This window comes from Bos javanicus, chromosome 15, assembly GCF_032452875.1.
Source record: "Bos javanicus breed banteng chromosome 15, ARS-OSU_banteng_1.0, whole genome shotgun sequence".
NCBI classification, from domain to species: domain Eukaryota; kingdom Metazoa; phylum Chordata; class Mammalia; order Artiodactyla; family Bovidae; genus Bos; species Bos javanicus.
Window position 1 is genome coordinate 17,815,581 of NC_083882.1, and position 24,605 is coordinate 17,840,185.

Here is a 24,605-nt window from a genome sequence, read left to right on the forward strand (position 1 = left end):
GACTGGGAATCCATGTAGGATAAGAGACATACATGTGTGTGAAGAGAGAAACCTTATTTTAAGCAGTTATATGAGTCAAACGTTAAATATTTAGGGAAAAAGGTACTGATTCTTTCTTCGTATCAGATATCAAAACAAATTACATACAGATGAAGAGCTTATCCTAATTTTAACAAATCAAGAAGAAGTAAATAGAAACCAAAATGATACAGTTGAATATTATCTGTGGTAAGGGATAAGCATGTGCTATGGAAGAAATGACAATTTCCTGCCAGAAATATAAACTGAAAAAAGTTTTCTAAAGAATGTGGCAAAATGTATTGAGATCCTTGAAAAGATGTACACTAACTTTCTGACTTGGTAATTCCATCCTCTAAAATATTACCTAAGGAAATAATCAAAAACATAAATATTTATTTACAAACATGTTCACTGCTAGTTATTTTTTAATAAGAGCTAAAAACTGGATAATGCTTGATATTATTTGAAGTAAAAAAAAAAAACCTAGGAAGTCATATTTACAGTTTTAAGTTCAATTATGTAGAAAAAATAATTTAGGACAAAAAGACCAGAAAGTATACAAAAATGTTATCTAATATTTACAAAAAGAGGAAATTCTATTACAAGAGAAAGCATCATATTACAGTCAAAATTTGATACATAATTTCAGTAAGTTAAGTCTGAGACTGAAAAGATGGTGGCCTGAAAAATGATGAACGTAGAATATATAGCAACATGCTTTTAAAATGACTTCTTTTATCAAAGCTTAACCTTGGTCTTCCTACTAGTCATGACATCTAGCCTTTGGCTGAATGCTGATGGATGTTAACTTACGTACAATTTCAACATATTTACTAAATGGTTCTAACTAAAACAATCAAATATTTTAATTGTAAGTCTTCTAAGATTTGTCATACAACTGAATACACTAAGTAATGTCCAAAGAAACAGTGGATCCTTACATGTAGTTGCAAAAATACAGTACCAGGTACAGCAATTAAGTCTAGCACATTTTGACTTTTAAGGTAAAATCAGAATTATGGTTTTGTTCTTGAACATAAATGAAAGCTCTGAATACAGATTATCTTCATACTATTTATCTAGTGGATTCTGGCCAAGTGAGTTTATTTTACTAGTATATGAATTCTTAGTACTTAGCATATACAAATTAATTGAATGAGAAGAAAATTTATAATCTTCAGCATTATGTAAACTTCTGAAAACAACAACTGACTTGGAAAGGGATTTATTAAAAGTATCTAAACTAGAATGACTACCAATATGAAAGAATTCAAACTTTTGAAGTTAATGAAAATATTTATTCAAACCTAACTGTACAAGCTTAGTTAAATAAACATTAACTGTATTAACTATCCCTGGTTCTTTAGAAACAGACCACTTCCACATTATAAAAATTTATTACAACACAAATTTCTGCAGTAAGGTTCAGCAAGTAAGACGTGATTTCCACATTGAGAACTGTTGTGTTAAAGTAGGATGTTAAAGGCCCAGTATTAAAAAAAAAAAGTTAAGGAAAATGACTCATAAATATAGACATTTTCAGAAAAAACCTTGCATATACTGATAATAAACAAAACAGAAAGCACTTAAGAGAACATACTTTAATATCTAGGCACAATTGGTCAAATATGAATTATAATTTCTGTACTCATTTAAAGGTTTAAACCAATTCTTCAACTTGACTGATGTGTGTGAGTCTAACATACAGAAGGCACCTCTTTCATTCTCCTTAAGGATCTTTTGAGAATAACTCTATAATAAGGGGTACAGAGACAGCATCCTCTATCCAAGTGTAACACAGCCCATTTTAGGAGAAACTAAATTAAAATAGAAAACTATGATTTCTCTTTTTACATCTTATGATGGACATGGCTTTCTAAAAGGACAACAGAAGATAATCCTCCATACAAGCTTTAACATAGAACACAAAATTTAAATTAAATGTGCATTGGTCACTACTATGTAAGAAGTTTATGAATTAGTGCAATTCTTTAAATCCCCAGTATTTAGGGGAAAAGTATATACATACCAAGAAATTTCAACTACTACATAACCAAACTTTTTATGGCTCAATAGTCTAAACGCTTAAAGTTTTGTAAAAGATCTTACAAGTTATAAGTGAAAGATCAGAACACTTGAATGGTGTTCAAATGGCATTAATATTCTCTCCTTAAAACAAAGAGACCGGAACAACCAGAAGAGACAAAGTGTAAAATTTTAGGAGTACAATCTTTACTGCAATTGTAAGGAGTGGCAAAGTATTCACTCTAGGGAAAAAAACCAAATCGTTAATTTCTGGTTACTTTATTACCATTTGAATTCCTTATCACTTCTGCACTAATTACTGGCTGTCTTCAGATGTCTTGTAGGACAATTACTGAAGGCAATTTATAAGGAAAAGTGTAATTTTCCCACTCAAAGTGAGAAACTATTCCAGATGAGTAAGTTTCAAAATTAGAGATCATAAGAAACCAAAAAATAAAAGAACATCAGGCTGATTTAACCTCTATTTCAATAAGATTTACACAATATTAACAAGATGCAATTGTTAAAGCTATACAGTTTTGCAGATTGGCTTTACTTACATTTCTGCAAATGTTTTTTCCACAATACCAGGCACATCTATTTACAAATTAGGAAGCTGTTTTAAAACAGCATGATTTAGAAATAAAGTGAAATTTCAGTACGATGAAAGAAAGTGCAGGTCATGCTCTCAGATTCCGTCAGTATCTCATTCCCTACACTCATAGTTTAAGGAACTGTAGTTTTAAATAGCCAATGTTCTTATATGTTCAGAATATTTACTCATCATAATGCAATGATAACAAAAATTTGTCCACATCCATTCCAGCTGGAAATGAACTGGGTAGCTTCTTTTTCTGTCAAAAAAAGAAAGAAAGAAAAAATGAACTAAGTTGACATATCAAACTTAAACAAGGCCCAAAAGCTAGCTTTCTTATTAAGTCATGTAGAACTTCATACACTACCAAAATTTTTGTCAGAAGTTTAGTTCATTAGAATTTTAGTTATACAGAAAGGTAGACACAATTTTTTATAAATCCAAGTTTAATAAAGTATACTTCAATGGCACCTCAATATTATTTTAGAGCACAAAACATTATACAAATTCAGTATATGAATGTTGAGACAAGATAGAACATGCTTTTTATATAAGGTACTCATTATTGCTAAACCGTAAACCTCAGAAAGCTTTACTAAGATTTTAAGAGTAACAAGTACTTTTCAAGTTCCAAATATTTAATATACTCCAGACACTTTACAAACACTACATTTAGTCTTACAGCCATTGGGTAAGATGTGTGTAACTTCGTGTCCAATGATGCAGTTAAGACTCAAGGGATGTTACAGGCTATTTAATAATTAATGGTAATAGAACCAATAAGCAGGAGATGCAGGATTCAGCCCAGGCTTAGAAAACAGGATTCTTTCCTTGATATCATACTTCCTTTATGACATTTTAAACCTTTCTATTCATATTCCACTTACTAAATGGCTAAACAGATTGAAGAAAAATTACTTTATCAGTGATAATCCTATATTACTTTCCTCAGGTAAGCATGGTTAAAGACAGGTAAATTTAACTTTTACACTGCTCCAACATATTAGCAAGTATAACAATCTATGGAAGAGATGGCAGGACATGGGAAAGAAACCTAAGATGAAGGGGCTGCAAGCAGTTTTCACTTGATAATTACAAATAGTAGCTTCCCAATTTTTCATCTTATGTCATTCTTTCCACCAAATACCTTTTCCCAAGGAAGATGTTTATAAATAAATGCCTTAGCAATTGTTTGGAAAATGTTTCACCTAGTTAACTTCTGAGTACCACAATGGCTGAGAGATACTGCTAGAGAATGTATTTTATCAATCAAAACCCAAAGCTATCTTGGTTAAATGTTAAGTAGCTATGGCAAAAAATGATGAGACCTTTAACCTGAGCGCTCAAAGAAGGACAACGTGTGGTTTTGAAATTAAAGACTTTCAAACTTGCCTTAATTTTCTTCTTTTTCATTGGCATTGACGAATTTGCAAGACCTTTGTTAGAAGTGCGGGAGTTTCGCTCATGCTCATCTACTTCCTCAATTTTCCGCTTTTTTGTGGTGCTTCTTGAAGATGCTCTAAATTGTTGGGTATTGTCTTTTAGAGGAGTAGAGGAAGTAGTCCTAGAGATGGCTGCTCTGGAGAGAATCATTAATGTATGGGCGGCCATGTTCACACTGTTTTCACTCCCTGTTTCACTGGCAGGACTGCAGGCAGGCAAGTCTGGTGTGACAGGAGGGACCATTACTTTGGGTGTGCTGTCTTCACCAAAACGCCTACTAGAAGGGACCTTGATACCATCTGTAGGTTCTTCTTTAAGTTTTTCCCCTGCTCCTGAGCTAGATGTTCGGGGTACAGATAAATCAGTACTATCTGTCAGTCTATTTACTGGGCTATGCCACTGAGTATCTTGTAACATTTCTGTGGTATGTTTGGTGAGTGGGTTAATCAAAGAACTGGCAGACCTGGTTTGATCTTGTTTCAAATCCTTCACAGGTGCACCTACTGAAAAGACATTTTTACTGTTTGAGGATGTGCCTTGTTTTCTGGTTAGCTCTTGAAGTGAAGTTACAGTTTTCTCATTCCGCACACCCCCATTTTGCTGCCCATTAGACAGTTTTGAAGTTTCTGGATTTTTCTGCCTTTCCACATCGCTGCACAGTTCATTCTCCTTATTAGCTGTTGCTTTATGGAAAGATTCAAGTATAGTTTCTGTTGGTGAAACTTTCTTTTCTGACGGAGTTTCTTTTATGGTGGCATGTCGGCCAATGGGAGTTTCTGATTTAGATAAAATTTTAGGCATAGAAGGTTTCTCCCGCTCTCTTCTGACAGCATTATTAGCAGGGGGTTTTAAGGTGGAGGACACAATGGGTGAGTCAAGGTTAGAAAATGAAATGTCATTTCTTTCCTTGCTTTGGGACACCAACTTTTGATTTGTCCCCTGTGTATTTGCCACAGGAGAAGCAGTGGTATCAAAACAGAGCACACGTCTGTGGCTTTCAAATGGCTTGCTAACTGGAACTGTACTTTCTACTGAGAAGGGAACTGTGGTTTCTTCCAATTTTTTCCCAAGATCTGTAGCCATCATCTTGTCAGAAACTTCAGTTCTACAAGAAAAAAAAATTTTTTTTCTTAGCCACATAAAGAAATTCTTTGTTTTTAACTTGAGCATTCAAATATTCTATGACAGAAACTATGTTTATGCTCACCGCTGTGCATGACATCCAACTGAGTGACTTGATGAATCCACCAAATTATTTACCTGTTTCCCTGGAATTATAAACAAGTTAATTAGAAAAGAAAAACATTCCTGAAAGTACATTTTTCTGAAAGAAAATAGAACAGATCACAGAATCTGACATCATGAGAAAAATTTAAGCTATAGCTAATCTATCAATGAAATACTTTAATATACTGGATCTAAAAAAACAGCTTGGTAGTATATACAAGATAATCATTTTACTGAAGAAATATGTAACAAATGACCTGCTTCAACTTCAGGTAAATATGAATCCAGTCTTTGATCTACAGATTACAATGATCAATGTAACAGTTAAGGGCAGTACTTAGATCCAAAAAGTTACTTAAACAAAACACTTTATTCCTATTTAAAAATTCTGCTTATTTAAGGTGTCATGTTTGCAAACCTATGTCACTGAGAGGACATGCTCTGGAGTTTTAATATCCATATTTTAATTTCCAAGGACTTCTGAGTTTATGTGGAAGGGCAGCAAGATATGAAGCTGGGAAGGAAAGCAAAGATGATACTGTGGAGGACTTTGTGTATTATTCAAAAGGTTTTATAGAGAATCTTTTAAGAGTTTTAACTAGGGATGATGTATGAATAGATTTGTTTTAGGACGTCACTCTGGCGATGGCACAGAAGATGAATTAGAAATAGGAATTCTACTTAGATGGCTAAAAATATTAGAGGTAGGAGATGATGAAGGTCTTACAGATGGGCACTCGCACGGATATGAAGAATAAATGAGGAATACATGTTGACACTAACCAAGAGGTAAAAGGTAGGCAGAGGAGGTTTTTGAGGAAGAAGAGAGACTTAGATATGTAGAGTATGTAGATCTTAAGTTACATAAAATTAGAAAGGGAGGAATGCATTCATTCTAGAAGCTACCAAGAGTATCAACTGTTAGACGGTAAAGTAAGAATGGAAAACATCCAATGGATATGGCAGTATTAGGAGGTCACTGGTGAGTTTAAACAGTTTTAGTAGAAACATGAGAAAGGACATAATATGGATGAACAAAGACTGGGAGATAAAGAGGGTTGGGGATAAAGGGCTGGCAGGTGGAAAAACCCTAAAGGAATGGTGGGAATGATCCTTGTATCGATAGTTGAATAGCCACAGAGGGAAGGAGCCAAAGAAAGAAAAGATGAAGATACACAGAAGACAGAAGGTAGACTGCATTAACCTTAGAAAGAATGAAATATTTCTCTAAGAAAGAAGGGAAAAGGGAAGAATGATTTTAGATGAATGGGTACATATTTAGTGGGAGTGATGTGAAAAAATGGACGTTACTATTGATAAAAATCAAAATCATTGGCTTAGAGTGAGGATAGTAGTGACTGAATAGATGTGAGAAAACCTGTGTAAGTATGAAACAGTATGAAGGAGAAATGGGAAAAAAGAAGACAGGTAAGCATTTAAAATGATCACTAAATGGCAGTGAGGGTGAGAAAATTTTAAGTGTTACTGAATGGCATCACTTCTGCAGTCATTAAGTCATGTTTGACTTTTTGGGACCCCATGGGACTGTGGCACATCAGGCTTCCCTGTCTCCCGGAGTTTGTGAAAATTCATATCCATGAGTCGGTGATGCTATCCAACCATTTCATCCTCTGTCGTCCCCTTCTCCTCCTGCCTTCAATCTTTCCCAGCATCAGGGTCTTCTCCAATGAGTCAGCTCTTTGCATCAGGTGGCCAAAGTACTGGAGCTTCAGCTCAGCATCACTCCTTCCAATGAATATTCAAGGGTTGATTTCCTTTAGGATGGACTGGTTTGATCTCCTTGCATTCCAAGAGACTCTCAAGAGTCTTCCCCAGCACAATTTGAACACATCAATTCTTTGGCACTCAGCCTTCTTTATGGTCCAACTCTCACATCTGTACATGACTACTGGAAAAACCTTAACTTTGACTATACGGATCTTTGTCAGCAAAGTGATGTTCTAAAGCATTGCTAAGAAGCCCAGGTATAAAGGCAGAGAATCTCTGGCTGCATAGATCCATGACTAGAGGGTATCAAGCAGACATGTTAGAAGAATGTGAATATGAAAGTGTTTAGGAATAGTGGGAAAAGTGGCTGATGTGGTAGATTCTGGGGTTTAGCCTAGATAGGGAATGAAATGAACCCAAGTGAAAATTCAGGTAAAGGTAAGGATTCAGGTAGTAAGAGCTCTCACTGGTTGAAGACAGATTCAATGGTATATCCATGAAAATGAGAGTATTTAGAGAGAGGTTACTGTTCAAAATTACATCAGATCAGATCAGATCAGTCGCTCAGTTGTGTCTGACTCTTTGCGACCCCATGAATCACAGCACCCCAGGCCTCCCTGTCAATCACCAACTCCCGGAGTTCACTCAGACTCACGTCCATCGAGTCAGTGATGCCATCCAGCCATCTCATCCTCTGTCGTCCCCTTCTCCTCTTGCCCCAATCCCTCCCAGCATCAGAGTCTTTTACAATGAGTCAACTCTTCGCATGAGGTGGCCAAAGTACTGGAGTTTCAGCTTTAGCATCATTCCTTCCAAAGAAATCCCAGGGCTGATCTCCTTCAGAATGGACTGGTCGGATCTCCTTGCAGTCCAAGGGACTCTCAAGAGTCTTCTCCAACACCACAGTTCAAAAGCATCAATTCTTCGGCTCTCAGCCTTCTTCACAGTCCAACTCTCACATCCATACATGACCACAGGAAAAACCATAGCCTTGACTAGACGAACCTTTGTTGGCAAAGTAACGTCTCTGCTTTTGAATATGCTACCTAGGTTGGTTATACCTTTCCTTCCAAGGAGTAAGCGTCTTTTAATTTTATGGCTGCAGTCACCATCTGTAGTGATTTTGGAGCCCAGAAAAATAAAGTCTGACACTGTTTCCACTGTTTCCCCATCTATTTCCCATGAAGTGATGGAACCGGATGCCACGATCTTCGTTTTCTGAATGTTGAGCTTTAAGCCAATTTTTTCACTCTCCACTTTCACTTTCATCAAGAGGCTTTTTAGTTCCTCTTCACTTTCTGCCATAACGGTGGTGTCATCTGCATATCTCAGGTTATTGATATTTCTCCCGGCAATCTTGATTCCAGTTTGTGTTTCTTCCAGTCCAGCGTTTCTCATGGTGTACTCTGCATATAAGTTAAATAAACAGGATGACAATATACAGCCTTGACGAACTCCTTTTCCTATTTGGAACCAGTCTGTTGTTCCATGTTCGGTTCTAACTGTTGCTTCCTGACCTGCATACAAATTTCTCAAGAGGCAGATCAGGTGGTCTGGTATTCCCATCTCTTTCAGAATTTTCCACAGTTTATTGTGATCCACACAGTCAAAGGCTTTGGCATAGTCAATAAAGCAGAAATAGATGTTTTTCTGGAACTCTCTTGCTTTTTCCATGATCCAGCGGATGTTGGCAATTTGATCTCTGGTTCCTCTGCCTTTTCTAAAACCAGCTTGAACATCAGGAAGTTCACGGTTCACATACTGCTGAAGCCTGCCTTGGAGAATTTTGAGCATGACTTTACTAGCATGTGAGATGACTGCAATTGTGCGGTAGTTTGAGCATTCTTTGGCATTGCCTTTCTTTGGGATTGGAATGAAAACTGACCTTTTCCAGTCCTGTGGCCACTGCTGAGTTTTCCAAATTTGCTGGCATATTGAGTGCAGCACTTCCACAGCATCATCTTTCAGGATTTGGAATAGCTCAACCGGAATTCCATCACCTCCACTAGCTTTGTTCGTAGTGATGCTTTCCAAGGCCCACTTGACTTCACTTTCCAGGATGTCTGGCTCTAGGTCAGTGATCAAACCATCGTGATTATCTGGGTCGTGAAGATCTTTTTTGTACAGTTCTTCTGTGTATTCTTGCCATCTCTTCTTAGTATCTTCTGCTTCTGTTAGGTCCATACAATGTCTGTCCTTTATCGAGCTCATCTTTGCATGAAATGTTCCTTTGGTATCTCTGATTTTCTTGAAGAGATCCCTAGTCTTTCCCATTCTGTTGTTTTCCTCTATTTCTTTGCACTGATGGCTGAAGAAGGCTTTCTTATCTCTTCTTGCTATTCTTTGGAACTCTGCATTCAGATGTTTATATCTTTCTTTTTCTCCTTTGCTTTTTGCTTCTCTTCTTTTCACAGCTATTTGTAAGGCCTCCCCAGACAGCCATTTTGCTTTTTTGCATTTCTTTTCTATGGGAATGGTCTTGATCCCCGTCTCCTTTACAATGTCACGAACCTCATTCCACAGTTCATCAGGCACCCTATCTATCAGATCTAGGCCCTTAAATCTATTTCTCACCTTCACTGTATAATCATAAGGGATGTGATTTAGGTCATATCTGAATGGTCTAGTGGTTTTCCCTACTTTCTTCAATTTCAGTCTGAATTTGGCAATAAGGAGTTCATGATCTGAGCCACAGTCAGCTCCTGGTCTTGTTTTTGCTGACTGTATAGGTCTAATAAAACATTAAAGGTAAAGGTATGGGAGGGATTGGCTGAAAAGAATATTAAAAAAGACTTAGAAATGAAACTAGTCAAAAGTTCCTAAGGTTAGGCATTTTGTCACCCATGAAGATTAAAAAGTCTGAGCTAGAGAAGTTTGAGAACTCAGCACAATATTCATAAAGGTCTTGAATGAAAATCTCATGTTACTTTGCATATGCTGTCTTTTATTGTACTAAAAATCATTTACTTTAGAGTAGTCAGCATTATCAAATTTTTTCCATTTATAAATTATTCTTTTTTAATTTTTCAAAAGCAATCCTTTATTTCAGCCCTCATTAGGATTCTTCTATATTTTCTTTTATTATTTGTTTTGCTGTTCACTTTTACCTGTTAATCTTCTTGGAATTCCTAATTTTATATATAGTGTGAGGAAGAGATTATTTTTTCCCTATAATACATAATAGCTGGTAGATTTCATTTATTAAACAAACCATTCTGTTTCTTCTGACTTTTGATGTTATCTCTACTACATACAAGTTCCTATAAATACATGATCTTTCTAAATTCTGTTCTGTTCCATTTTTTTTTCTATTTACTGCAAAAAACTTTAAGCAAAGGTTAGACAATCACAGTTAGGAAAGCTATTAATATTAAAGAAAACAAAAAACAAAAAGATTACATAAAGTTGACATGAATCAACTCAAAAACATACCTGTACAAGGTTTGTTTTTTAGTCCCTGACTCTTCAAAGATTTTTGAGGGATAGGGAATTGAGAGATACTTCTATTGCATACAGGTGCTGCCAAAGGCATATGAAGGACCTAGAAGAGAAGAAGCCATTAACTGTATTTTGTTTGAAAAGTGGCACTGAGCCATTTTCAGTTCATAAATCTTACCTGCCGAGGAGGAGCAGAAAAGGTATTTCCATTCTGTCCAACCACAGACACAGGAATCATTCCCACCATTCCTTGCAGTACAGGTTGGACCGGAGAAGCGATTATAATGGCAGATCCTTCAAAAACAATGATGACAACAAAAAAAACAATTCTCAATAAAATGAGATTTTTCTTTCATAAATACAAGGCACCAAAGTAATTATTAATTTGAAATAAATTCTATACAATTATAAATTCCTTTTTATATAAATCTACTCTCCTTAAAAAAATTAATTTAGGGACAACAGCAAGACTAACAAATTGAGAAAAAGTCAATATGAAGTAAAGTATTCTATGGCATTTAGTGAAGCTAAACGTCATGAGTAAGTATAAGACTCTATAGCCAGGAGATCATATTACAGTTGTAACCTTGATTCCCCTCTAGAAAAAACAGTGAAAATGATTGAAAAGTTGGTAGTACAGGTTTCAGGTCTGAATCTTTTACCATAAAATTATGTCCTAACTGAAGACTGATAAATCTAAGATTTACTCACAAACCCAAACTATTATCTCAGTGGTATTTGTCCAAAAAGGTCCAGATAAGTGAGCAACAAGTCAAAACTGTGGGGGAAAGTACAATGTTCACAAGGAAACATCAACCATATAGTCTACGGCTATTATAATTCATTTAACCCTGTCCTATAAATGAATCTTTTCCTAATAAATTCATTAACTGTTCCTGTAAGTTTGATCTCCTCACCTTCATGAACACTTTTCAGTCTCTCAAATATCCACCTATCCTTGTGCTGCTTAAGATTCCCTTCCTTTTACTCCAAATACTACTTATTTCTCCAAGCTTCGGCTGAAGACCCACACGGCCTACTAATTCTGACCCTTTCTTTAACTTTAGATCCATCAGGCTTGATACTTAACTGCTAATATTTAATCTGCTTTAACTGTATGCCTAAATGTAAAAAGAAAAAAAAAAAGAGGGGAAAAGAGCTTGGGAATCAATAAATAAGAAGTATAGATGAATGTGCCACAAACTCCAACTATAAGGAACATACAATCAAGAATGACCATCATGACAGGCATTCAATCAGGAACTACATATAAAATGGCATGTAATAAATGCCACAAGTCCTCCTGTAAACAAAGAATTCAAAAGACAGGGATCAATTTTCAAAGGTGGAAAATAGTGAGAAATTACAGAGTATTACAGAGGGAGAAATTCAAGTTTTTGTCTTGGAAGTCTGTCCAAATAGGTAATAAATTGCTGGAAAACCAAGACTCTAAACAGCTATTTAAGAAAAATCTCCCACAACATTGGGTTTTAGTAGGTATACAGCTTTTTGATGAATTAGTCTCCCCACTGCTCTTTTTCTTATAGCTTAGACACGGATTGAGAAGTGTGGAAAGAAAAAGAAGTGAAACACTAAACCACTGAATTTCATAGCTGAGCAGTAGATTAAAAAAGAAGTATGACTGAATTCTCTAAAGTACAGAAGGCATAATCACAAATTTCTGAATCTTATACCATCATCCATGATTTATTACCTTCTAGTCAATCATTACACACACAAACTAAAGTAGATCCCGTTCCAGAGAAATGAACTTCACTATGATGTTCTTAGTTACCTTGTGAAAAGTTGGGTGACACAGCTTGATTGACAGCAAATACACTATTTGACCTTGGGGGTGTCTGTAATTGAGATAGTGGAGGTTGAGCAGTCATAGGTGCAGAATTTCCAGGCAACACCACAACATTTGACTGACTGACAGTTGTTCCTAAGGCTGTTGGATCAGTTACACAAGTAGCTATCAAAATATTACTTGAATTGCCAAAAGTTGTGCTCGTAGCTGGCATTAACTGTATGTATCCTCCATCCTTGGAAACACATGGCGTAACATTGGTTGAAAGAGCAATGCTGTCTTCATTCTGCATGTTGTTTACTTTAGAGTCCTCAGGTTTGAGTGCTAAAAGGCTCTGTTCCATTGAGGCTGAATCCCCAGTTCCTTCAGCAGATGAGATAGCACCTGTGGTTTCTTCGGAAGACAGGCATTTAACTAATTCTGCATTTCTGGCAGGTGATTTAGCAGGAGAAGACAAAATTATAGTTGGCAAGTTTTCTCCACTGATACTAGAAACTGCACTGTTAAGTTCAGTATCTGAGGAAACAAATGGATCATCACTGATGATAATTTTGAGAGAGACTATATTTGATGCATCTATCTCTGTAGATTTGTCGTTAGCAGGTTTATTATTAGTATTCTGGGACTCAGGATGAGACTCCCTCATTGAAGAACACACAGATTCTGAAGGAAGAGAATGTCTATCTTCTATAGGATTACTTTCTGAAGGCATCAGTGTAACTTCTTCACAGTTATTTTCACCTAAAGAGAGAAAAACACTATCTCCATCTTCTTTTACAGAAGATGAAGGCTCTTGTGAATCCAAAGCAGCTTTCTCAGACTTGGAGGACTGAGTTTCATGTATTGTATGATTTAACTCAACAGATGATGAATCATTAGACGGTTGTTTAATTGAAGATACAGAATCTTCAAGGTGAATTTCTCCTTTTTGTTCAGATACAGTTAAACCCGAATTTTCAATAGACGCAGGTAATATCTGAAGCGAAGAATTATCTTGGCAGTCTCTAAGATGCTGTGATGTAACTGGTAACACATTATTAATTTCAATTTTATTCTGATGAATTTCTCTAGAATCTGGTGACTTGGAATTATGGAAATCAGCTTTAAGTCTTCTTGTATCATCAGAACTTTCACAAAATTGACCTTTTTTAGATGCCTTTCCAGCTAATGGAATATTTTGGGGTAAAAGCTGAGAAGTTTTTCCAGAAAGAATTAAGTTCTCACTGTTAGTTTCACCACCAAGGGAAACAACTGAACTTACTGGTATAGGAGACTGATCGGGCTGTAACTGAGATTCATTCTGTACATTGGGAGATAAAGAATTCTTTTCAACTTCCAGAGCCATTTCAGTCTCAGTGGACATCTGACTGGTGTATAATTCAGCACAATGCTGATTACATTCAGCATCAGAGTTTACTCTTTCATTAAAGTCACTCAAACTGGGCACAGACTCAAAGGTAATATCAAGGTTACACTTCTGTTCAGTAGATACAACTGTTTTAAACGCCTTTTTCTGGATGCTAGAGTCTATGTGGGAAAAATGTTCCTGGGCTTCCTGTCTAAGCTCATCATGGTTGCTGCCATTCTTCAAAATATTTGATGTGTCTTCATTTTGATAGGAAGTACAAAATGAGGGTTGACCAGATGGATCATCTGTAAAATATCAGGATGGCAGAAACATATGTTGAGTGTATATAACAGCCTGAGGTAGTCATCTTTAGTGTTAAACATATTTTCCAAGGAGATAACTAATCTTTGACATACCAGCAAATGGAAATATGATAAATTCTCTCATTTTTTTGAGTACCAAAAAATTTACAGATACTTCTCTTATCACTGATACCTATTTATACAAGTGTCAAATTGTTTTTCAAGCTTTTTAGAAAACAGATGACACATGAAGAAAAAAAAATATACTTTTAAGAACATTTAATATGTACCAACATATAAAAACTGGCTACAAACACAGTTTTTTCAAAACTGCTGACTTTTCAACTTCTACCATACTATTTGATATATTCATTAAGAAGGTGAAATGGGGCCAAGTACATTTTGCATAACTAACATTTGATGTTATTGTGTACTGTTTAAGATTACACACTGAATAGCAATCATATGATCAGTACTGGGATATAAAGATGAATGACCCAATTTGCCTTTGGTGATTTAGAAAGGGAGGCAGATACAGAACATAAAGTCATAATAAAACATGCTAATAACTGTAACAGTATAGAACAAAAGGCACCTTTTCGAGCCTATGGAATGTGAGAAAGTTATAAAGAAGTATGTCATGAGGAGACCTTGACAAATAAAAGAAGTGCAATAGTTAGAAAAAAGGGCATATGAGAAAATACTTATATACTGTCATAGATCATTCACAGTTTAGAAAATATTAACAATATGAAATATATAATGGGAAAAATCTAGAAAAATGTATAGCAATCATTATCAAATTCTGTTAATGTGACACTGGTAACATAATAATGGGTATGGAGCACGTGAAAATCCTTATTGTGGGGAAATCAGTAAAAATTACATCCAGGTAGTCAGTTTCAATGGAGAAGGCCATGGCACCCTACTCCAGTACTCTTGCCTGGAAAATCCCATGGATGGAGGAGCCTGGTGGGCTGCAGTCCATGGGGTCACTAAGAGTCGGACCTGACTGAGCGACTTCACTTTCACCTTTTACTTTCATGATTTGGAGAAGGAAATGGCAACCCACTCCAGTGTTCTTGCCTGGAGAATCCCAGGGACGGGAGCCTGGTGGGCTGCCGTCTATGGGGTCACACAGAGTTGGACACGACTGAAGCGACTTAGCAACAGCAACAACAGTCAGTTTCAATCAAGTGGGAAGAGACTTTCTTAGAAAATAGGATTTCAAGTTTCATTTTGTGCAGGGCAGGGTACAATCTTCCACACATAATATATATGAGAAAGACATCCTACTACAATTCAACCTAAGAAGAAATGGAGGATTGGGCTTGGGTACAGGCAAAGGACTCTCAGTAGGAATGTAGTCTGACATATTCTAAAACTAGGTTTTGGAAGACATATTGTGAAACTTGGAAGTCATGAAGTTTTTTGACGAAGTTGGAAGGAGTAATGGCATTTAAGAACAGATGAACAGAAAAGATTACGTTGGCATACCTTGGTGTAGACAAAAACAGACAGAGTGGTACCAAACAGGCATAAAGTTTAGCAAGTGTGAGATGCCAGGATAACATGAGAGAAGCCAGGATAATGGTTATGAAAGGAATAGTGGTTGGGAAGGGATACGAACAGATGTTTTTGTGGTGCTGGCGGTATTCTATTTTTTGACCTGAGAGATTGTTATGTGGGTGTTTCCTTGCTGATAATTCAATGGGCGAAGTATATTTTTATTGTACAACATTTCTGCAAGTGTTACAGGATTCCCAGGTGGTACTAGAGGTAAAAACCTGCTTGCCAATGCAGGAGATTTAAGAGACATGGGTTTGATCCCTGGGTCAGGAAGATCCCCTGGAGAAGGGGATCTAGTATTCTTGCACCCCACTCCAGTATTCTTGCCTGGAAAAACCCATGAACAGAAAAGTTTGGTGGGTTATAGTCCATGGGTCACAAAAAGTCGGACATAACTGAAAAGTGACTTAGCATGCATCACATAAATGAAATTTTGAAAAACTTGGCAAAATTTTAAAAGATCTGAGACAGACATATTCACTGCCTGACCTCAGTTACTGTAGGACAATTATGTGCCATACTGGTATTCCATGAGAGGCAGAAACATAAGAAGTGACTTAGTAAACATACAGGAATATGACCTAAAACCTCAAAAATCTATTAATTCAGGACCATCAGCAGAGTATACAACCTCCTCTAAATAAGAGGTATAGATACTGAGCACTCAGCTGTATTTGCTTACTAGGCTGGATATTAATACCACAAATCAACCTTATATATGGGATTTATTCTGAACATGTGCCTCAAAAAATTATGTTTGAAGTTATAGACTTTGGTTGAATTGGTCAATACTAGTCATACCAAATTGTGCATGTCAAGTCTATTGTATCATGAAGGAATGAATAATAAAAATTCATCATTTAATCAAAGTACTAAAAGTGTGGGAATAATTCAAACAATTTTCAAATTAAACAACATTTTCTGCCCTAGAGATTTTCGGATTGATATCAGGATTTAGACTGATATTAACACATCGAATTCTTACCAGATTCTTCTGTTTCAAAAGTACCTTTAACTGCTAGATTAGTTTCACCTGCTAAGACTACACTGGGATTGGTTTCCATTTGCTGACTGCAAATGCCTTGTGATATACTTTTATTATTCTTTGTTTTACCTGTTAAAACAGGAATAGGGAAACAATTGGTTAAATGACCAAAATAAAAATAAGCATCAATTAATACATCTTGACAGTGGTCAGCAAATATTAAAGTTTGGTTTTAATTATAGTCCTTTGATTATGGTTTTTAACATGTTGCCTTATATATCATTGACAAGTATGATTTTTCCTCTAGACCAGTAGTTCTTATACTTTACTGTATATCATAATATACAGGTCCAAGAATTTGCATTTTGAACATGTTCTCAGATAATTCTGATCTGCTGGTTAGGAGACTACACTTTTAGCACTACTGCACTAGGCCATAAGATGGAAGGCAGTGGCCAAATATTTTTATTTCTTTTGTGTTATCCAACTGTGTTTAGTATAATATGTGCATAGTAGTAGACCACATTTTTTTTTCACAACACATTTTTGATGACTGGAAATACTGCTCACAACTATCCCTCTCACCCACAAGACTGCTCTCTATTTTTACAGCTACTCTTTAAGAGAAACAAGACTTTCCTGGTGGTCCAGTGGTTAAGAATTAGCCTTCCAATGCAGGGCATGTGGGTTCTATCCCTGGTTGGGGAACTAAGATTCCATATGCCTCAGAGCAGCTAAGCTCACATGCCACAACTAGAGAGCCCCACGCACCACAATGAAGACCCAGTGCAGACAAAATTAAAGAGAAAGAAAAAAACTCTTTCATATGAAAAAACACGAACTTTCTCCAGATGCTCTGGGAAATGTTATTTCACCATTTAAGCTACTTCTCCAAAGAAACTGGAGAAACATTTTTTCTGAACTATCTTGAAAGAAATGGTCTACCTACCATAGTCAAATAGATCAAAGAGTGCCTGAAAGGCTGGATCTGATTCTGTCTGCTCCAATATATCCTGTATAGCTTCTTCAGACATATGGATCTCACTCTGCAAAAACAAAAACAAATAAAAGTGACTCCAATTGAATTGATATGGTTTAATACCAAGGAAGTAATTACAGGACATCTATTCCCCTCCAAGAAAATTTTCTTCTGATTATAACACTATTCACTCAAATTAAAACAAGAAGACTAGCAAATAGAAAGTGAATGTTCCCTAATTCTACTATTTAATCACTTTGGTGAATATATTCCCAAACATTACAATAAAATAAATCTAAGAATATTTATGAATACAAAGTAATATCAAGCTGCAATGTTCATACTTGAGATACAGCACTGTGTAAGTTTAAGTTATACCATGTAACTTGATGTACATATACTGTGAAATGATTACCAAAAGAAGCTTACTTAATATTCATCATCTCATACATATTTTTTAAAAAGAAAAAAAAAAAGTTTTTTTTTCCTTGTGAGAACTCTTAGGATATACCCTCTTAACTTTCAAATACTGTTGACTGTTGAACAACATAGGTTTGAACTGTGCAGGTCCACTTATATGCAGAATTTTTTCAATAAATATGTACTATAGCCCTACAAGGAGAAGGAAATGGCAACCCACTCCAGTACTCTTGCCTGGAAAATTCCATGGATGGGGGAGCTTGGTAGGCTACAGTCCATGGAGTCGCAAAGAGTTGGACATGACTGAGTGACTTCACTTTCTTTCTTTCTATAGTTCCTTTTGGAGAAGAAAATGGTAACCCACTCCAGTGTTCTTGCCTGGAGAATCCCATGGACAGAGGGGCCTGGTGAGGCTGCAGTCGATGGGGTTGCAAAGAGTCTGACACGACTAAGCAACCAACACACAGCCCTACAAAATCCAACTTTGGCTGAATTTGCACTTGTGGAACTGATACATGAAGGGCTGACTATAAGGTTTGAAGTGGGCTTTTGATTGCATGTGGGGTCAGCACCCCTAACCTCAAGCTGTTACAGCAGTGTTAACTGTAGTCACTGTGTTACACACTGCATCCCCTGCACTTATAACTGAAAAGTTGTACCTTTTGACCACCTTTGTCCAGCATTCCAACTTCATATCTCTTTTTCTATGAGTTTGGTTTAATAATGTTCTTTAATCAGCTTTCTTCATATTAGTTTGTTGTACACTGCTTTCTAGATCCTCCAATATAAATCTATCTCATTCTTTTTATCTGCTTGTTTTTGTCTCATTTTATTTAAAAATTTTTTTTACTTTTTTTTGGCTGTGCCACGAAGCATGTGGGATCTTAGTTCCTTCATTGGGGGTGGAACCTGTGCCCCCTGAAGTGGAAGCAAGGAGTCTTAACTCCTTACTGCCAGGGAAGTGCCTGTATCCATATTTTAAATACTTCCTCTAAATGTTGGACAATCCTTTCTTATGTGCTCATCCTTAAAAGCAGCATGCCAAAAGCTACCTTTAAATTCTGTTTAAATTCTTCAATTTTGGTGAAGCATACATTTGGATCCCAAGGGAGAGGAAATTCATGTGGAGCAAGAGATAAGGTGGAACTCTCATGAAATGATTAAAAGCTTGCATTTTTAAAATAAAAATGGCCATAAAATGAAAAGAGAAACTAAAGAACCAGTTAACCTTTGACAATGAAGATGTGCAGAGACCATCAATAATTCTTGATGAAATGTGATTTAGAAGAAAGCCAGGAGCTTGAACAAATACTTCTTTATCTATGAACTTGAAAAATCTATCATAATGTAAATAATGTCAAGAATCAACAATCCAATGTTGATCAAACTATGAAGTGGTACATAACCACTTCAAAAGTTATTGCTGAGGAAAAGCAATTTTCTAGTAAATTTCTCATTACATTCAAACTTTAAAAATAATAATTGAAAGAATCCTGAAATACATGTTCCAAACTTGTCAGTCTGCCTTTTAACTTTAATGATGCTTTTAAAAAAATAATTTCTAAAACTTAAAACAATTTGTATTTATCTTTTATTTTTGGCTGTGCTGTGCTGTTGCTGCATGGGCTTTTCTCTAGTTGCAGCAAGTGAGGGTTACTCTTTAGTTGTGGTACACAGACTTCTCTTGTGGTGACGCATGGTCTCTAGGCTTCAGTATTTGTGACTCGTGGGCTCAGCAGTTGTAGCTTCTGGGCTGTAGAGCACAGGCCCAGTAGTTGTGGTACACAGGTATATGGGATCTTCCCAGATCAGTTATCAAACCAGTGTCTCTTGTATTGGCTGGTGGATCCTTTACCACTGAGCCACCACGGAAGCCCCTTTAATGTTGCTTTTAACAAGCACATATTTTGAATTTAAGGAAGTCTTAAAAAAAAAATCACAGTCAGTGATTTGTATAACCCAAGATATCTTGCCTATCCCAAGGTTACAAAGAAGTATAAAAATATTTTTAAAATTTACCTATTTGTACAAGTGGCTCTGTTCTCTTAGTGAAGCTGATGCATGTATTACTCCATTGCTGTTCTTTCAGTTATTGAAATCTGAATTTTAAACTTTTCCCCAGTATACAATATTATGAATACCATGAACAGAGGGCTGTGTCTTCATTTTCTTTTAACCTCTCACAGTATCTAACAGAGTGTCTTCATTACAGTAAGCACCTGATGTATTTGTGGAGAAAATATAAGCAAGGAGTTGAAGATTATAAAAATTTAGAATAGGGGATATGTTAAACTTTAAGATAGTGGAAGACTACTAAATAATTTAAAAAGTGAAAGTGAAAGTTGCTCAGTTGTGTCTGACTTTGTGACTCCATGGACTGTCCATGGAATTCTCCAGGCCACAATCCTGCAGTGGGTAACCCTTCCCTTCTCCAGGGAATCTTCCCAATCCATGGATCAAACCAGGGTCTCCAGCATTACAGGTGGATTCTTTACCAGTGGAGTCACAAGGAAGCCCAAGAATACTGGAGTGGGTAGCCTATCCCTTCTCCAGCGGATCTTCCCGACCCAGGAATCGAACTGGGGTCTCTTGCACTGTAGGAGAATTCTTTTACCAACTGAGCTATCAGGGAAGCCAGGTTGCTTTCAAAAAGCTTGTTCATATTTTGTTAAAATGTACTGAATTATAGGAAAATGTATAAAAAGTTTTTTTTTTTTAAGTATTCTGAAGGAAGTGATTAAAAAAAAAAAAAACTGAATGGTTTTACTCAGAATTCATCATCTAAAAATAAACTGCTATCATGAATTCATTATTATGAATTCATTTGGTGGTACAGCAACAAAATGACTACATTATCTCAGAGTCTAAGTAAAAGCATATGCAACAACCACAATCTCAGCTGCTTTTCAAAAAGATATTTGCAAATCTTAAAATATGTATTGTTCAATTCTTCCTTTACCAGCTCATCCTCTTTCATCTTCACTGTCACTGGACTGCAAGTGATTATAGCCCCTATTTATATACTCTCAGCAGTAAATCTCACAGACAAGTATTCATTTAGTTAGTAACTTCTTTTTAAAGTGTCATGCTCACTTTATTTTGTTAAATATTACTTGGATTCTTCACATAAATTTAACATATCATTTCATTGTTTCTTTACTTTTTATATAGTTTGTGCACGTGCAGAAGAAATGTAATTTATTTTATACACATTGTTCAGTACTGCTTACTGAACAAAAATACATCCACTGCTGCTGCTGCTGCTGCTGCTGCTAAGTCGCTTCAGTCGTGTCCGACTCTGTGCGACCCCATAGACGGCAGCCCAGCAGGATGCCTCGTCCCTGGGATTCTCCAGGCAAGAACACTGGAGTGGGTTGCCATTTCCTTCTCCAATGCATGAAAGTGAAAAGTGAAAGTGAAGGCGCTCAGTTGTGTCAGACTCTTCGCGACCCCACAGACTACAGCCTACCAGGCTCTACTGTCCATGGGATTTTCCAGGCAAGAGTACTGGAGTGGGGTGCCATCGTCTTCTCCAACTAGATGGGTTAAGAATGTCTTATTCTACCATCTCAATAAAGCAATTTTAACATATTTAAATCAAATCATTGTACTGCATGCCTAAACTTATACAGTGATGTATACCAACTATTTTTTAATAAAACAGGAAAAACTATTGCAATTTTGATACTGAAAATTCACTAACACATTTTCAGGAACAGATTACATTTGGATAATGAAGGAAATCTGTATTTTAATTATTATTTTAAAGCATCTTATACATATGGTTAGCCATGGCTTTGAAATGAAACCAGAATACTATCAGTTTTAATGATGAGTATACCTACTGCACACACACATACACCCTTAACCATACCTGAAGTCCCAGGAGTTCATCAATTGAAGTCTCTGGTTCACTAGGGTTGCTATCTGTTTGCTTAGGTACTTGAGCAATACTGTTGTCACTGTAATACGCAAAGGAAAACTTTTATTGTAGTTCTCAACTAGGCAAAAACAATTAGGTATTTTAGACACAAATATTTTACCTAGTCAAAAATTTATTAATGTTTTCTGCAAGCTTTTCTTGAAGAGACTTGTTGCTTAGTATCTTTTCTCGTGCATTTTCAATAACCATTTGCTGAAAAAGAAATCAGTATTAGTAAAAGCACAAGATGGAGTATTATGTTATTTGTCTAAAAAGAATCAATGGAAGCTGGATAGTTTTAATGAATCTAGGTAGAAACTCAAAAGTTATGGTGGTGCCTTCCATATTAATACCAGATTACTATGTTAACCACTTACAAATATTTTCACAGATCCTTCACCAACTTCTTTTTCACTTTGGAACTGCATAGTTCCAAACTCTTTAGCTTTTCATACAAGGTTTTAAATAAGCTGACTCTATTCTGGAAAAATGTCCTATTATATTGCATAATCCAGCAATAACAGTGTATTTACAGTTTCTTCAACATACTTCTGTTTCTTACTTGGTGCATTTGCACGGGTTAGCTATTCTGACTGGACTGTTTCTTACTGGTAAATATCCCTACAGTCTTAATGATGTTCTTCAGTCCCTTAAGTTGTGTACTATTCTTTGCGCCACCAAGGACTGCCAGCATGCCAGGCTTCCTGAGCCTTCACTATCTCCTGGAGTTTGCTCATATTCATGTCCATCAAGTTGGTGATGCCACCTAATCATCTCATCCTCTACTGCCTCTTCTCTTTTTGCTTTCCATCTTTCCCAGCATCAGGGTCTTTTCTAATGAGTTGCCTCTTCACATCAGATGGCCAAAGTATCAGAGTTTCAGCTTCAGCATTAGTTCTTTCAATAAATATTCAGGGTTGATTTCCTTTAGGATTGACTGGTTTGATCTCCCTGCAGTCCACGGGACTCTTAAGAGTCTTCAGCACCACAATTCGAAAGCACCAGTTCTTTGGTGCTCAGCCTTCTATATGGTCCAACACTCACATTCATTTGTACAGGACGACTGGAAAAACCACAGCTTTGAGTATGCAGACCTGTGTCTGTTTTTTAACATGCTGTGTAAGTGTGTCACAGTTTTGCTTCCAAGGAGCAAATGTCTTTTAATTTCATGGCTGCAGTCACCATCTACAGTGATTTTGGAGCCCAAGAAAATAAAACCTGTCACTGTTTCCACTATTCCACCTTCCTTTTGTCATGAAGTCATGGGCTGTATGCCATGATCTTAGTTTCTGAATGTTGAGTTTTAAGCCATCTTTTTCACTCTCCTCTTTCACCTTCATCAAGAGGCACTTCAGTTTCTCTTCATCGCCTGCCATTAAAAGTGGTACCATCTGCATATCTGTGGCTGTTGATATTTCTCCCAGCAATCTTGATTCCAGCTTATGCTTCACCCAGTCTGGCATTTCACATGATGTACTCTGCACACAAGTTAAATAAGCAGGGTGACAATATACAGCCTTATTGAACTCCAGTCCCAATTTTGAACCAGTCCACTGTTCCATGTCCAGTTATAACTGTTGCTTCTTGACCTGCATACAGATTTCTCAGGAAGCAGGTAAAATGGTCTGGTATTCTTTTTTCTTAAGAATTTCCCAGTTTCTTTGTGACCCTTACAGTCAAAGGCTTTCACATAGTCAATGAAACAGCAGTAGATGCTTTTTTTGGAATTCTCTTGCTTTCTCTATGATCCAACAAATGCTGGCAATTTGATCTCTGGTTCTGCTGCCTTTTCTAAATCCAGCTTTTTCATCAGCAAGTTCTCAGTTCACATACTGCTCAAGTCTAGTGTGAAGGATTTTAAGCATAACCTTGCTAGCATGTGAAATAAGCGCAACTGTATGGTAGTCTGAACATTCTTTGGCATTGCCTTTCTTTGGGATTGGAATGAAAACTGACCTTTTCTAGTCCTATAGCCATTGTTGACTTTTCCAAGTTTGCTGACATGTGTGCAACACTTTAACAGCATCATCTTTTAGGATTTGAAATAGCTCAGCTGGAATTCCATCACCTCCACTAGCCATGCTCTTAGTAACGCTTCCTAAGGCCCACTTAACTTCACATCCTAGGATGTCTGGCTCTAGGTGAGTGACCACACCATTTTGGTTATTTGAGTCATTAAGACTTTTCCTATATAGCTCTTCTGTGTATTCCTGCCAGCCGTGCTTAATCTCTACTGCTTCTGTTAGGTCCTTACCATATTTTTCCTTTATCATGCCCATCCTTGCATGAAATGTTCCCGTGATGTCTCCAATTTTCTTGAACAGATTTCTAGTCTTTCCCATTCTATTGTTTTCCTCTATTTCTTTTGCCTTGTACACTGAAGGCTTTCTTCTCTCTCCTTGCTGTTCTCTGGAATTCTGCATGCACTTGGCTGTATCTTTCCCTTTCTTCATTGTCTTTCACTTCTCTTTTTTTCTCAGTTATTTGTAAAGCCTCCTCAACAACCACTCTGCCTTCTTGCATTTCTTTTTCTTTGGGATGGTTCTGGTCATTACCTCCTGCATAATGTTATGAACCTCTGTCTGTAGTACTTCAGGCAGTCTGTCTCCCGGATCTAATCCGTTAAAGTATTTGTCACCTCCACTGTATATTCATAAGGAATTTGATTTAGGTCACACCTGAATGGCCTAGTGGTTTCCCCCACTTTCTTCAATTTAAGCCTGAATTTTGCTACAAGGAGCTAATGATCTCAGCCACAGCCAACTCCTGGCCTTGTTTTTGCTGACTGTATAG

General features: G+C 36.6%; 1 protein-coding gene across 2 annotated transcripts in view; it reads right to left on the reverse strand.

Annotated features, from left to right (window-relative positions):
• Positions 1–1,297: 1,297 nt before the first annotated feature.
• The window catches only part of LOC133261691 (protein NPAT), a 53,730-nt gene continuing 30,422 nt past the window's right edge, over positions 1,298–24,605 (reverse strand). For both annotated transcript variants that reach the window (XM_061440218.1, XM_061440217.1), the window contains 10 exons: positions 21,934–22,025; positions 21,765–21,852; positions 17,441–17,537; positions 16,492–16,620; positions 12,273–13,940; positions 10,656–10,771; positions 10,472–10,580; positions 5,292–5,352; positions 4,034–5,189; positions 1,298–2,900 (listed from right to left, as the gene is read on the reverse strand). In XM_061440218.1, the coding sequence (XP_061296202.1) occupies positions 2,823–2,900; positions 4,034–5,189; positions 5,292–5,352; positions 10,472–10,580; positions 10,656–10,771; positions 12,273–13,940; positions 16,492–16,620; positions 17,441–17,537; positions 21,765–21,852; positions 21,934–22,025 (3,594 nt within the window). In that variant the 3' untranslated portion in view covers positions 1,298–2,822. The remainder of the gene's footprint in view (positions 2,901–4,033; positions 5,190–5,291; positions 5,353–10,471; positions 10,581–10,655; positions 10,772–12,272; positions 13,941–16,491; positions 16,621–17,440; positions 17,538–21,764; positions 21,853–21,933; positions 22,026–24,605) is intronic.